This window comes from Callorhinus ursinus, unplaced genomic scaffold (assembly GCF_003265705.2).
Source record: "Callorhinus ursinus isolate GAN/ISIS: 27379988/994484 unplaced genomic scaffold, GSC_fseal_2.0 scaffold31, whole genome shotgun sequence".
NCBI lineage: Eukaryota > Metazoa > Chordata > Mammalia > Carnivora > Otariidae > Callorhinus > Callorhinus ursinus.
In genome coordinates, this window is record NW_027397093.1 from 14,446,866 (window position 1) to 14,462,415 (window position 15,550).

Sequence of the window (15,550 nt, forward strand, 5' to 3'; positions counted from 1 at the left end):
GTCGGGTATGTCCGGAGTCTGGGTAGGTGGCCAGGTGCTCTGGGAGTTGGGTATGTCCATATTCATAGTCAACCTCCCTCCGTGGTGGAGCCTTTGCTCCTTGAGTCCCAAACCGCAGGTTCCTTGAGGGACAGAAGAACTGCTATCCAAACAAAGAGGTGGTGAGGGGGCAAACTTTCAGGCAGCCCTCCCCTCCCTGAGGCTCCTTGGAATTGGCTCTGATTTCTTGCCCCCCTTTTCTTTACACCTGCATTGTGGACGCAAATTTGCTGCCTTCTTGTTCCCTCTCAGTGGATGCCAGCTCCTTGCCTCTCCCACAGACGCTGCTCAGTTCCTTATTTACCAATCACCTATCAGGGGTTGGGCACTGTGCTGTGTGCCCTTGGGGCTCAAAAAATAATATATGTTAAAAAAAAAAAAAGATAGCAGGAAAGGAAGAATGAAGGGGGAGGAATCAGAGAGGGAGACGAACCGTGAGAGACGATGGACTCTGAGAAACACACCGAGGGTTCTAGAGGGGGGGGGGGGGGGGGGATGGGTTAGCCTGGTGATGGGTATTAAAGAGGGCGCGCTCTGCATGGAGCACTGGGGGTTATGCATAAACAATGAATCATGGAACACTGCATCAAAAACTAATGATGTCATGTATGGTGATTACCATAACATAATAAGAAGGAAAAAATAAAAATAAAAATAAAAAGTATAAGACAAATACCCCATCTCAGGACCCCACCTTCAGGGGCTTAGACAAAAAAGCACTTATATGCACACAGATAATAGAGCCGTAAGAACAATGAAGGGAGGCAGGCTTTGTCACCCCACTGATTATTTTAAGCTGGTTATTCTTAAGAAACTGCAGACCTATGAGAAGCTCTGAAAACCCCAGTGGAAGCTACCCTTTTGTAGGAGACACGAACAGGTATAAGGGAACTATCCATTTGTAAGGGCGTCTCCCTAGCTGTACCAGAAGGCGGGGACGATTCAAGCTCTGGAAACTCTTAATCGAGGAAGGCAATGATCTAAATCGGCATAACAGCATTTCCGTCCTCAGTGAACACCAAAGGCCCACCTTCGGGGCCTGGGACTCCCCCCGCCCCATCCCTGGCAGGTTGACAACTAGCTGGCCAGTCTTCCCAGCCTGAGATCGGGTACTTTCTGCAGATGAGGGCTCTCAGGGAAGTCCCTGCAACTCCAAGGCATGTGAGGCCCCAGGCCACACCTGCCTCAGACTCTGAATGCGTCCCAGCCCTGAAGCCACTGTCCCTGGGCTTCCAGCTTGCCAGCGGCTGGCATTGATGGCCTGGGGGACCTCGGCACAGGCGTGGGCAGCAGAGATGAGCCTCGGCCTGGAGGGGACGGCAGGCCACCTCAGGCCCGCCTCACAGCTGGGCTGAGGAGTGAGCGGTACGTCCACCCGAAAACACGAGGCCCGAGAGAAATCGGCTGCTCTAAGACCAGTGGCACCCCATGCCCCCCACCCCACGCCCCAGGACGCAGGGCCACTCACGATGTTCATGAGGGTGAGGACGTAGTTCTGCACGTGCTCCTTGCCATGGAAGCGCACCACCGAGTCATCCACCACCAGCAGCACCTCGATGCTGTAGCTGCCCGCCTTCACATGCCGCCGCTTCCGCTCCCCGTCGCCCAGCTGCTCCCCCACCAGGCCCAGCAGGTTGGGGAGGTCGCCCAGGCCAAAGGCTGCCAACCAGGATGGGAAGAGAGACAGAGGTCAGACCCACAGGAGGGGCTGTGGCTTGGACGCTGCCCACCAGCCCCCCTCTGCCCCATCACGTGGGCTCTTTTCCTGCCTCTGGAAGCCAACTTAGCATGCGGGTTCGTTCCACACCACTGAATTCGGAGGCACAAGCCCTTTGCCGGGCACCAGGCCATGGCGGAGTCTTTGAGGCGATGAATAGCAGAGAAGGGGCATCTGGCCGGGAGTCGCGAGCCTAGGTCCCAGTTCCCACTCAGCGCTATCTCCCCATGTGCCCTAGCCCAGCCCATTCACCCCTGCCAGCCTCCCCCTCCCCTCCTGTGACTCGGAGATGAACCATCCTTGATCTCTTACCCAGGAGCTGGCTATAAAAATCAAAGGTGGCAGTGGGTGGAAACCTCTCAATAAAGGGAAAAAATCATGGTGTTACTGCAGTCCTGCTATGCAGGAACCCCTGGAGTATGTCCCCCCAAATCCCCTCCCCATCACTGCCAGCAACCCAATATGTCACCACCGCTGCTTTGCCTTTTTGGCAAAATGCAAAAATATTTATTTAACTAGGATTCATGAACTTGTATGATGTAATCTAGGACTTGTCAAACTTTTTCTGTAGAGGACCAGATAGTAGTTTTAGCTTTTTGAGTCATACAGTGTCTGTCTCAGCGATTCAGTTTGGCATACAAGTGGCCATAGACAATATATGAGCAACAAGTATGTCTGTCTCAATAAAACTTAAAATCCAAAAGCACGTGGTGGGCCTTAGTTTGCTGCACCCCAATCGAATCGAAGCCAATCCAATCCCTACAACTCTCAGGTTCCTGTCCCCAATATACAGGTCAACAAACTGAGGTCCAGAGTAGCTTGTCCAGGTCTGTCCAAATCAAGAGAGCAGGCTTGGAGACATCACCATTGGTGCTGCTCCCGAGAAACGTAGCCCCCAAAGCAGTTATCAGTCATCTACACCCTACTCTCAAGAGACTGGAGCAACATTTGTTGGGGCAGTGGAGTTAAGGGTTCCTGAGGACGCTGTGGGAAAAACGAATGAAGGGGAGCAAAATTTGCCACCCCAAAATATGTCTCTGTGGCACGAGGATTATTTTAGACTGATTATTTTTAAGAAACGGCAGACATAAAAAGCTCTAGAAATTGTGTAGGAGTGAGCCTTTTCTAAGGGACGTTTCTCATGTAGAAGGAAAACCTCCATTTGTAAGGGTGTCTCCCTGTCTGTACCAGGAAAAGGAGGATGACTCTAAATCTCGGGAAACTCTTATCAATAAAGAAGGAAATGACTTAAATCCACATAACCTTCCCCTTGTTTACTGTGCTTTTCTTGGTAACCTCCCATAACTCACTCCCCCCCACCCACCAACGTCTTCTTTTGTCTTCAGCTGGAGATGTTAAGGTGGTAGCCTGGACCATTCGGGGGAGGTACTCAGTTTCCCTGGGCCTCTTCCATGTACACAGGAGGTACCCATGTAGTTAAACTTGTTTTCTTCTTGCTTATCTTTTATTACAGTGTGCCTCAGCCAAGAAGCTGGAAGAGTAAAGGGAAAATTATTTTTCCTCCCCCACACTAAGAAAGCAGGATAGAAGCCTGGGGGTCTCTTGAGAAGGCTTCCAGTCTTAACATTTCATGATTTCCCCACCATCCTACCCTGAAGTTCTGATACTTGTACCGTTGATTTCTAAGAATATCCAGTTAGGTGAGAATCTCCCAAAGAGCAGGACAAGAGCTAAGGATAGAAAAATGCCACCAAAGCGTGCCCAGCATGTATCAAGGGGTGTGGCTACAGGAGGGGCACAAACTGACTAGGGGAGTGGACAGTGGGTGTGGGATGAAGGTCCCCGGCCCTTCAGCCCACAGCCTGCCCCAGGTGACAGAGAAGGAACCAGAAGGTTAACAGTACGATAACCTCAAGGCCTACAGGAAGACTGACTAGGGAAGGCTGCCACAACGGAGACCCAAACCAGGACTGGGGAGTTGACAGAAGCTTCTGGAGGACGGGACATCTAAGCTGGGCCAGACAGGAAACAGGAGACAAGCTGCTGGAGCACGGGGAACAGAGGGAAGTGCATCGGCAAAATCCACTGTGAGCAAGTGTGGCGTGACACCAGCCACAGTGTGGGTGACCGTCATGGAGGATTCCACGGGAACGTCAGCAGAGACCCAAGTTCTGTCTCTCAGCTCTGTCGACATGGATACTTCAGGAACTGAAATCTGAGGACAGGGCAGCAGGGAACCATGGGACTCTGCTACTGTCTCTTTTTATCATCCCTCCGGTTAGTGGCCCGCAAGCACCAAGGAAGGAAAGCACTAGACTAAAGGGTTGGAAAAACGCGTGCCCCTTGGCCCACTGGGGAAAGCAGAAACGTGTGGCCAGCCCTCTGAGTGACGCACAGGCTGGTGAACGGGGCTCAGGCCACTGTCACCCTCACTCGACCTGGCGCCCGAGCCCAGTGGTGAGTACAGCAGCCCAGAGACAAATGCCTGGGAGAGAGGAGGGAGAAGCCCCAGGAGGGGAGGAGAGGGGGCAAGCAGTCTCTCCATGGAGCAAGGAGACTCAATGACAGTCACTCCCAACACATGAGCAGGACCCGAAGGTTTACCAACAGCAAGTGAAATGTGCAGTTTGACCCCTTACAGTTCTCCCAGCCAGGTATGTCAAAGGGAGGCTCAGAGAGGTTACCTGACTCATCCCAGGTCACACAGCAGGTTAATGGCCAAAGCCCAGAAATGCAAACCCAGGGCTCCCACTCTCCCATGATCACGCCCTCTCAGGGCCCACCCCGATTTTCCTCTCGGCAAAAAGAACGAGGGGCCGTGGGGAGGACCTGCTGATATCACCACCACAGGCCCTGGAGAGGTGCCCCCCCCACCCTCTTGCATCTCTCATCCTTTGGGCCAGACATAGGTAACCTACCGAGCGGGGAGGGTGGGGGCAGCAGGCCCCTGGGAGCTTTTCCAGGAGCCCACCCAAGAAGCCCCATGAGAATGTGAAATGGTGCAGCTGCTTTGAAAACCAGTTTGACAGTCACCCAAAAAGTTAAATACGGTGTTACCACAGGACCCAGCAATTCCACTCCGAGTCCTATACCCAAAAGAATTGAAAACATACGTCCACACAAAACCTCATACACGAACGTTCATAGCGGCGTTAACATCATAACCAGAAAATGGAAACAACCCAAATGTCCATCAACAGATGAAGAGATAAACAAAATGTGGTCTGTTCATGCAACTGGAATATCACCCTGCCGTGCACAGGAATGAGGGACTGACACGTGCTACGCACGGATGGACCTCACAGGCTAAGCGACAGAAGCCGGTCACAAAAGGCCACATGTTGCGTGATTCCCTTTACACGAGACGTCCAGAACAGGCACAGAGGGAGAACGTGGATGAGTGGCTGCCCGGGGGTTGGGGAGGGGGGAAAGAGGAGAGGTCATTAATTCACGGGTACAGGGCTCTTTGTGGGAGCGACAGAAATGTTCTGGAATCAGATAGTGGTGATGGTTGCACAACATTGTAAACACAGTAAAAACCCACTGAACTGTATACTTGGAAATCATTAAAATGGTGGATTTTATCTCAAGTTAAAATAAGCAGCAGCCCAGAGCCCAGCCTGGCTGGCTGCGCCTGAAGGGACAAGCTGCCCTCACGTCCGACAGCCCTGGCCCCCAGCCAGAGAGCTGGAACTCTGGCCACAGGGCGGTGGGAAGGGGTTATAGAGAGCAGGGCCGTGGGGTGAGGAGGGAGAGGGCAGCATTCAGAGCGTGGCACTGTCCAGGGCACAGCCCCTGAGGCCAAGCAGGGTCCACAGGGCAGTCCCTGAGGGGCTGGGAGGGGGCCAGCCACACCTGGAGGGCCAGCCAGGGGAGTTTCTACCTCCAGACTCCAAAGTGTAGTGTGTTATGTATGAGTGGGTGAGTGTGGGAGGTGGGTGAGTGTGCGCGTGTGTGTGTTACACATGAGTGGGTGAGTCTTTGGGGACACGCATGCCCTCTTCAGGAAGCAGTCGCCAAGACCATACCCTGCGTGCCAGGAAGAGTCCCCTCCACCTCCAAATTCATCGGTGCATGTCAGATACTTCTACCATGGAGCCCTGGGGGCTGAAGCCCCTCCACAGGCCACAGCTCAGCTAGAAAATCAATCTGATGGGTCTTCTGATGCCTCCTCTCCTTCCTTGAGGAAAGCCAACCCCTGTGGGGTAGCGGAACTCATGTGAAGGAACAAAGATCGTGAAGACGTGGTATCTGTCCTCCAGGAAGCCCCCCCAGCCTATCTGGGACAAGAAGACGGTCCCAGGAGAAATCCAGAGGGCTTAGGGATCCAGGAGAGGGGACCCCTGAGCTGGGCTGACAATTGGGCAGCACGGGGCATGGGGGCAGACAGAGATGGAGGAATGCCTCTGAGGCATTTCCCTGGGTGCTAAGAGGTAAACCCACAGACGTGAGGTGAAACCTTTCAACTTAATCGAGAATGATAAATGAAGACAGGCACACGCAGAAATGCTAATATACCTGCTGGGCTCAGACCCACCAGTGGTCTTAAAATAACAGTGTCACAGGTTTCCAAGAAAGCCTTCCACTGGCGCTTGTCTAGGGAGGGACACAGGTGGGCCCAGGGCATGGCATCACCCACAGGCCCAGGACTCCCCTGATGATGGGGAGCCCCACCAGCCTTCCTGGGCCTGAGTGCCAACCCTGTTGAGCTCAGTGGTCTGGGCTTCCCAGCCACTGACTGTGATGGCAAGCAATGTGGCTGGTTCCAGGCCCACGGCCGTGGGTCTCCCCAAAAGGGGAGATTATGGTCTTTTGTTCAGAACTGCCCTCAAATAAAATGGAGCCCAGTGAGACTTGTCTTTCTTCCCAGCCACAGTAGAGGGCATGGTGCTGTCCCAGGCTGCCCCTGAAATCTATCCCGGCCCCCCCACCCCCCACTCCAGGCCTGCAGAGCCCTCCACCACCCAGCTCGGCCTCTCCTGTGAGCCACACTGGGAGAGCAGCTGGAGCTTCAGAGGAGGCACTGTATGTGGGGACAACTGGTTTCCAGCATTCCTTCCCGCTCTGCCCCACCCCCCAGGGCCACGGCAGGAGGCTGTGGTCCAATCACGGCCAGATTCCACCCAAGGCCTCCTCATGTCCTCTTGGCCAAAGGGGCTTCATGACAAAGCTAAGTTGGACAGTGCATCTGGCCACGGGCCTGGGACCAGTACACGCTGCATCCCCCGCTTCAGTCACACAAGCACGGGTCCTGAGTACGTGCGGGCTGCCGTGCAGACCGCCAGGCTGCTCTCAGGGGCTCTCGCCCTAACCTGGCAGTAGCTACCCTAGTAACAATACCGGAGTAAGAGCAGTCGTTTATCAAACACCTGCTACGTGCCAAGCTCCACGCTGGGATTTTTATACACACAGTTGGGAGTACGCGCAACCTGAGAGAGCCACAATCGCCCCCACTTTACAGATGAGAAAATGAGCTTCAGAGATGTTAAGTAACTTGGTCAGGTTAGCCGACAGTGTTGGACGTAGGATTTAAAAATGGTCTGTTGGACACAAAGCTGACCCCAATGCCCAGATACCTGGCAGTCCCCTCTACGAGCGCCCTAAGACCTTCCTTCCTGTGGCTCCCAAGGGCTGAGTTGATTTTCGGGGGGGAAGAGCTAACTGCAGCCATTGCACCTTCCGCTAGGCAGGGAAATCACCTTCCGAAGCAACGGAGAGCCTCGCAGAGACCTCTGGAGTCCCTGGGGCCACTGTTCAGGGGCTCGAGTCGCTCACCTGGCCCCCTGACTCCAGCCAGCTGTAGTAGCCCCTAAACCCCACTGGGGTTTCTCTGCTGGTATACGTGCTCCAGCCCCACTTTACAGATGAGAAGACTGAGGCCAGGGCTCTAGAGGTCAAGGTCAGAAGTGACCTAAAAACACCCCAGGTCCAGGCAGAGGCGGAGCTCAGGGACCTGCCCAGTGCCTACCTTCATTGTGAAGGTCCCCGCCGGGCTGGGCCCCCTCCTGCCGGACGGCCTCCCGACGGTACAGCACATGCGTCCTCCCGTGGGCCTCCTGCTTCTGCTGCCCCCATTCCAGGGGCTCTATGAAGTAGTCGCTGCTGTCCGTGCGGATGAGGCCCGCCTGAACCAGGCCCACGGCAAGCCGAAGGAGCAAAGGGGGGAGAGAAGAAGCGTGAATACACAGCACAGAACAGGCGAGCATTTGTGAACGCAAATGTGTGTGACCACCCGTGTGCAGACCCTTCTTCGGGGGTGGGGAGGTGGGAACGGGCGGGGGGGAGGACGCCGGGGGGGGGGGGGGGGGGGGGTGCCCATTTCAAGCAAAGCAGATCCACTTTTCCTGTGCTGTGCCCTCATGGGGTTCCACCTAACATTTCATTTAAACAAAGGGTTCCAGGACTTCGAGGGGGGAGGGGGAGGCTGGAAAGGCTTTGCCACAAATACACCCCCCTTCCCCCCTCCCAGAGCACAGAATTCCAACCCCAAAGCACCGTCCTGAAGATCTGCCTTTACCTACAGGGCAGACAAGGGGGGAAATGCCCACTGAGGCATTTGAATTATTTCAGATTTAAAGCATGTGTGTGTCTACACCCAGGACAGCAGCTAACGTTCGCCGACAATGAAAGAGCCACAGTAGGGCACCGGAATGCGTGCTCTGTTTTTATTCTAATTTTTCGCCTGCATCAAAATATGTCTGTAAAAATAATCAGGTGTTGGCCTTGGAAATAAAAACATTAAAAATATAACCTAGGCCAAGGTCGGCAAGTGTATTATTAGCCCCCAGTGAAGGCAATAATCACAGGGGCCAACAAGACACACAACTCGATGTGTTGAGCTGCGCAAGCTCACACCCTACCCCCCCCCCCCCCCCCCCGGCGCCAGGCCTAGAAAGCAGTCAGACCAGACCACCCACCACAGTGCCTGGAAAACAGTAGCCAGTCCTAAAGGAATATATATTTGTTGACTTCCTTCACTCATTCAACAAGTACCTATTGAGTGCCTACTGTATACCAGCACCACTCCAGAAACTGGGAATGCAGCTGTGAACACCAGGCAGCGCGTGAGGGAACCATTCTTATCAAACTATCAGACCTTCTCCACTTGAATAGGAGCCCCCTCCTTTTAAAGCAGCCGTGACTTCACGCAACCAAACGCCACCAATTTCCCCACCGCAGCCTGTTCTGAGACAAGGTCCTCTAAGACCTACTGAGCACATGAGTCGGCCACTACCAATCCTCTTCCCGCCAAAGCTACTGCAACTCCTCAAATTCTGGCATTGCCTGCCCCCGTGTGGCCACCAGATCTCAGAGACTCACACGAGGGATGCAGGCTCTGGAATGATCTGCACAGCATCCGGCTGGGCTGCAAGGCCCTGCTGTCCGGTTCACCCCTCCTGTCCACAATCATGGACCTTTCAAGATTGCCATGCCTGCCCCAGTCTGAAGCTTCAAGCCCTCAACGACCTCCCTACTCAGGCGAAGGCTTCACTTTTGATTGGATGCCTCTAGCAACATAGAGCTCCCTCCTTCAAGATCTAACCTATTCTGTGCAGGGACACTGGTCAGGTTTTAGTGAGCTGAAACACACTTCCCTACAACTCTATTCTTTGTGAACAGTCCTCTTATCACTGACAGTAACAATGCTATCTGCCACTTATATTTACATATATTATTTCATCTTTACAACAGCTTTATAAGACAGATGCAAACACTAGACCCATTTCACAGATAAGGAAACAGGCCCCGAATGGTTAAGAAACAGTCACCCAGCAAGTAAGTGACAGCACAGGCCTCTCCCCAGGGAAGAGTTAGTGAACCTCTATTTTCCTATCCCGGTTAACTGGAGAGGGCAAAGACCCAAGCCCTGTAATATACAACCTGGGAAATAAGTTTCAAACCTCTCTGTGACTGTGGATTCCACCTTGATCCCCCCAGGGGTCAAGGACAGAACTTGCCAGCAATGTTCCTGGTCCATTTTGGGCATTGCGTCTGGCCTTGATAGGCAGTTCTTATCCAGGCTGGGGCGTCCCCTCAGCCTCTGAGGCCCTCCTCCTGGAGAGGGCATGGGTGGGCAAGGTCAGTCACCAGATCAGAGGTAGACTGGGCAGGTCCCTCCCCCATGGCCCTCGGATTCCCCATCCGCACCGTGAGAGGGTTGGCGGACTCTCTCCAGCTCTGCCCCGGCCAGGAAACCGGGCACTGCTTGGGGCAGACAGACTGGCAACGGGAACGTTCTGGCTCTCTGCCTCCCTGCCAAATTACTCCCGTCTCTCAATTTATGAGATGTTTATATTTCTGAAAAGTGGTGGCTAATTTTAAAGAACTCAAATCCAAATCAAATTTCTGTACGAGACGTCCAGAAAAGGCGGAATGTAAGTTGCTAGAAAATAAATGTTGGCCCTATCTGTTTTCCCTCAGACCTTCTTCTCGTGGAAACAGTAACTCAGTGGAAATAGATACCAGAAAGGTTCTTCGTGCAACACAAACAACAGCAAACAGCTGGTTATATCCAGTTGAGCCACATACTATGCAGGCCCTCAGGCCATTTCTCCAAACGGACGCTCTCCCAGGCGCAGGCCTGGCTACCAGCAGCCTGGCTCCAGACCCCTTTCCTATGGCTGCTACTGAGGGGCCTTTCCTGGGAGATGAGTGGCCGAGGGGGACCTGTATGACATCTCCAATATGGCCGGTGACATCATGTCAGTTGCAAAGGTAGTGCCTTCTGCTGTGTCTTTATCCAGAGGCCTCCAGGCCATACTGGGGGGCGGGGTCCCAGATTTTTCAGCCCAGCTTCCCTGCAGGGGAAGCCCCCAGGTCCAGAGGGTAAGTCCGGGGCGCGTGAAGGAGACGGGGCCATGTGGTGATGGGGGAGGTAGGCACTGGCTTATCCTTGTCTCCTGTTGTACGTCATAATTTTTTTTTAAGGATTTTATTTATTTATTCATGAGAGACGGAGAGAGAGAGAGAGAAGCAGAGGGAGAAGCAGGCTCCCAAGGAGCAGGGAGCCCGATGTGGGACTCGATCCCAGGACCCTGGGATCATGACCTGAGCCGAAGGCAGACGCTTAACCATCTGAGCCACCCAGGCGCCCGTTGTACGTCATAATTGAGCAAGTTCGGCAGATATGAGCAAGTTCGGCAGATCACTGGTAGCTGTCTACCATCAGGATGAGGTCCCACATATCTTAGGAGATAACTGAAGCCACGTTATTTTAGAATTAGTATGTATGGGTACATGTGTATATTTAAACGTGTTTATTCTGAAATTGCAAGGACTTGCACATAAACTGTGAGGCAAGGGTAGAATAAGCCAACACTTCTCCAGGAAGAGACCCCCAAAGACTGAAATATGTGTCCGTGGGGGTGCCGAAGTCTGGGCTGAGACAGGAAAGCATTCTGTCTGTGTGAGGTCAAGTGCAGAGACAGTGAGCCGGGACAGAGCCTGGGGTCCAGGCACAGGTGGGGGGCTGAGTGCTGAGAGGACAGCCGCACGCCCTCCTTCTAGCAAAGCGTAATCCAGAGGCCCCTTGCTATGCCCTCAGATTCACTAACCTTTGCAGAATGCCCAGGAGGACCTATTTCAAGATGGCAGCTCCAGTGAAGCCAGGTGAAGGGCAAGCCAGGCCCCCTCCTTCTTCTCCCTCCAAGATGAGCCTATGCGGGGCCTCCCCAGAGAAGAAAGAAGTAGAGCAGGCCTCTGACCCAACCAACCATCCCGCCACCTCCCAAGGAGAGCACATTCTCGGGCCCAAACTTGTTCTGGAAATTCCATTACCAAGGTTTTACTGCCACCTGTGCCGACTCAGGTTCTAGGCTTCCAGCAAATCCAGCTTAAAACCGTTCCATGGTAGGAAATGAAAGAAAGCCGAGCAAGGGGAGGCTGGGGTGATGTACACAACTGGGAGTGGCAAGAGAACCTGAAATGGCTTCCCTCAGGTCCACCCCCAGCCCAGCAACCTGCTTCTAGCCTCGGCCTAGACAGCGTCTCTGGTTGGAACTCAGGGACCCCCACTGCAGGTGTCTGCTTCCCTCCCACCACCGTCCTGCTCACCGAACTGCCGCACTCTGGCTCCAGCTGTTACCAAGCATCATGAAGACCGCCAGTGCGTGACCTCACTGCTTCATCACTGTCTATAACCCCCATCACCACCACCCACCCCTGCCAAGTCCTCACCTCCCTTCCTACCACCTTGGACTTCTCAGTCTAGATGCATAAGAATTCTGTGAATACCCACAGCTCTGTCCCTGCCTTTCCCTCCTTTCCACTGTCCCAGGAAAGCTTCCGCCCTGGTTCAACCCACCCGGTCACCCTCTCCAGGTCTGCATACCAATGCAGAGCTGGTCTCACTTGGAATCACCCAGTGGCCCCAACTCTCATGTGAGCACGATGCCGGCTGGGGATTCCGCCGCATCTCCCTGTTACGTCTGCATCCCAGCTCTCCCGATGGCTGAGACTCCTAACACTGTCCCCACCTCCTCCTCTCTTGTTTTCAAGGAGAAAACAGGCACCTTCAGGCGGGCTCTCCCCTGCCCTGCCACCATCCTATGAACTCCCCTGGCTGTGCCCATCCTCACCTCCCGCTCGCCTCCCTCTCCCCCTCCAGAAGTCAGCTCCTGTGATTAGTGCCCCTCCTTCCAGCATCACCCTGCTCACCCTCTCTTCGATCATTCTTGCTGGCACGCTCATGCCCTCAGGGATCGCCCTTCTGGGAAACTACCACCACCCCAGCCCTGGCAGGCTACTGCCAGAGTCTCTGCTCCCCTCCACACTGGACATGGCCGGAGGGAAGGTAAAGTGATGCAGTCACTCTGGACAACAGTCTAGCAGCTCCACAAAATACTAAACGGTGACCACAGGACCCCACAATTCCACTCCTTGGTACACGCCCCAGGGAAACGATGACGAATGTCCACACAAAAACTTGCATACGGACGCTCACTGCAGCCCTACTCCTGGTGACCGAGAAGGAGAAACCACCCAAATGCCCACCAACAGATGAATAGATGAATAAAAAAAAAACAAAACGAAGAACTGATGCAGGCTAAAACACAGATGAATCTCGAAAACATCCTGCCAAGTGAAAGAAGCCAGTCACAAAGGACCATATAGTATACAATCCCATCCATAGGAAATATCCAGAATACAGAAGTCTATAGACACAGAAAGATGAGTAGTGGCCAAGGGCTGGGGCAATGGGTTGGGGGTGCGGGGCACGGCGGTGACCATAAAAGGGCACAGGGCTTCCTTCTGAGATAGTGAAAATATCCTCAGATTGAATGTGGTGATAATTACCCAACTCTATGCATATCACAAAAATTCACCACCCTGCACACTTTAAATTAGGTGAACCGCATGCTACGTGAACTGTTATCTCAATAAAGCTGTTAAAAAAAAAAAAAAGCATGACACACACGTACGGAAATGAGAGATGACCCACATGCGTGCAAACAGGGCCGGGCGCGCACGGCGAGGCCACACAACGGAACGGTGCCCGCACGCGTGCCGGCCGACAGCAGACACGTAGGCACGGAGACAGCATCGTGCAGGAGCCGCGCGGGGCGCCCGTGACCACGGAAGCATGAGTCAGCACGGCTGGGACCAAGGCCCGCGGACGCTGCAATTCCCTGTAATTCAAACCCGCTGTGGAAGCCCCAGGCCGCGGGAGCTCGGCGGCAAGCTGCGCCGCCAAGGCCTGGGCCCCCGCCAAGGCGAGTCTGAAAGCCGATTCTTCCCGAGCAGCCGCTCCGGGGACAGGCGGGAGGAAGGAGCCCCAGAGGCTGCAGAGAGCTGCCCGGATCGTCCTCAGCTGGCGTGCCCTGCCCTGCCCGCCCCACACGGGCCGAAGGAGAACTCCCAGAACAGGCCGGAGTCTCGGAAGAAGCCCCAGGAAGCCCACCGCCTCCACCAGCTGGAGGTAGTTATCTGGGACAACCGCTGCCCGCCCCCCTTCCCAGGGCCATGACCTCTGCAGGCCCCACACCCTGGGAGGTGCTGGGTGATAGGCTTCCCAGTGCATCTGCAGCAGGAATCCCTCTCGGGGGAGAAGCGACGTGGTAGGTATGGTGGGTAAATGCCACGAGCCAGCATCCCCAGGTGCTGTCACTCTCGCACTGTGTCGTCCTGGACAAGTTACTCCGACACCCCTGTGTCTCCGGATTATACCGGCGCCGATTCTTGGGCCTGCTCTGAGGAACGTACACAGCGGCTAGAATGGTCTTAGGCTCACAGCGAGGGCAGTTGCCAGTGTTCCCATTTGCTGCCAGGATTACCATCACCCTCATTCACAGTGTGCCTGGGAGTCCCCGTGGCTCAGGAAGGGAGCCTATGGCTTTCAAGTGCTGGGAGCAGCATCCTAGAACCACAGGGTGGTGAGCCTCTAACTCCCGGTGCCACCGAGACCTGGCTTTGCCTCGCTCAGATCCCTGCCCGTACACGGGAGGAAATCCCTGAGGGAAAAGATACCATGGGTTGAGCATCCTTAAGGGAGAAAGTCCTTGTCAAGAAGAAGAGGCTGCGCCGGGTCAGGGTAATTTTTAAAGATGACAAAGGACACACCAAAGGTTGGTGGGAACGCACCCAGCTGCTAGGGAGCTCGGGGGGGGGCGAAACTGCGGCAACTTCCTTCTCTTTAAACTTTGAGGTGTTTTCTGACTTTTCTACGATTGCCCATCTGAAAAGGAAAGTCGATTCTGCGCAGAATGCCCGCCTACTGCAATGAGCGAGGCATCATTATTTTAAGAGGCATTTTTAAACAAAGTTTAAAAAAAGGAAGCCAACCCCATGAAGCCCTCCTTTTCTGGCCCCCAACTTCCCAGCAAGTGGTGTAGAGGCTGCACCTGGGAGCCAGGCCCTCCCCAAGCCTCAGAGTCCCCATGTGAAACCAAAGGGTTACTGGCAGGATGGACTGAAGTCATGACGCACAAAGGCCCTTCCCGGGGCGCGGCCCACGGCAGGGCGGCAGGCTCTTCCGTTCTGTCCTTCTCTGGCCTGGCTCTCCGGGCACCCCCGACTTGACCCCAACTTTTCCATCAAACACACAGTAGACTTTTCCAGGAGGCCACAGCAGTGGGTGTCAACGCTAGATGCCCATTTAGATCACCAGAGACATTTGCAGAATTACTGGTGCCGAGCCCACACCCCAGACCAACGGATCAAATCTCAAATCGGGCATCAGGAGGTTCTCTGAGCCGCCCAGGTGATTCTCCTGTGCTGCCGGGGCTGGGAACCACTGATCTAGACTCCGGAAGTTTCCCGACAATGGAATGTTGAAGGGTCATCAGAGTGCCACAGAGTAGTATCAGCTGTGGTCGTTCGACCAGAATCTGTTTGTCGTAATGCAGGAAATGGGCAAGACAGACAAGGAAGGAGGGGACAATGAGAAAGGGCCCTGAACGAGGGGGGAGGGTGCCGGGCAGGCGGTGTGGGCAGGCCGCATTTCTGCACACCCTGTGCCTGGGCTGGGCCTGACCAAGGACGGTCCACACCACATCTATTTGTGCCTTAGGCACCGTCTGAGAACCTAACCACCTCCTTCCCTCCAGGGGTGACTCCCCTGGGAGTGAAGAATAGTTCACCAACATTGCCCTGAGCTGGGTGAGTCAGGGAGGGGCTGTGATCTGCTGGGTGGCCAGTGGCAAGTCAGTGACGTCACAGCCACCCAAGCTGGGGAGTCCACGGTACGGAGGGTAAGAACAAATAGTGGCAGTGCCTCTACGATGACGATGATGGGGATGATTGATTCTGTCCTCCGGCACCGTGGAGAGCAGTTGCTTAGGTCTTCAAAAGCTTGGTAAATATTTTTTAAGGAAGGGTGCTCACTTTTCATGACCC

At 54.4% G+C, this 15,550-nt stretch overlaps 1 protein-coding gene across 2 annotated transcripts in view; it reads right to left on the reverse strand.

The window, feature by feature from the left end:
• ADAMTS14 (ADAM metallopeptidase with thrombospondin type 1 motif 14) overlaps nucleotides 1-15,550 on the reverse strand; it is a 70,644-nt gene that overhangs the window by 40,501 nt on the left and 14,593 nt on the right. For both annotated transcript variants that reach the window (XM_025850328.2, XM_073878861.1), the window contains exons 3-4: nucleotides 7,686-7,842; nucleotides 1,508-1,698 (exon numbers count right to left, since the gene is read on the reverse strand). In XM_025850328.2, coding sequence (XP_025706113.2) covers nucleotides 1,508-1,698; nucleotides 7,686-7,842 — 348 coding nt within the window. The remainder of the gene's footprint in view (nucleotides 1-1,507; nucleotides 1,699-7,685; nucleotides 7,843-15,550) is intronic.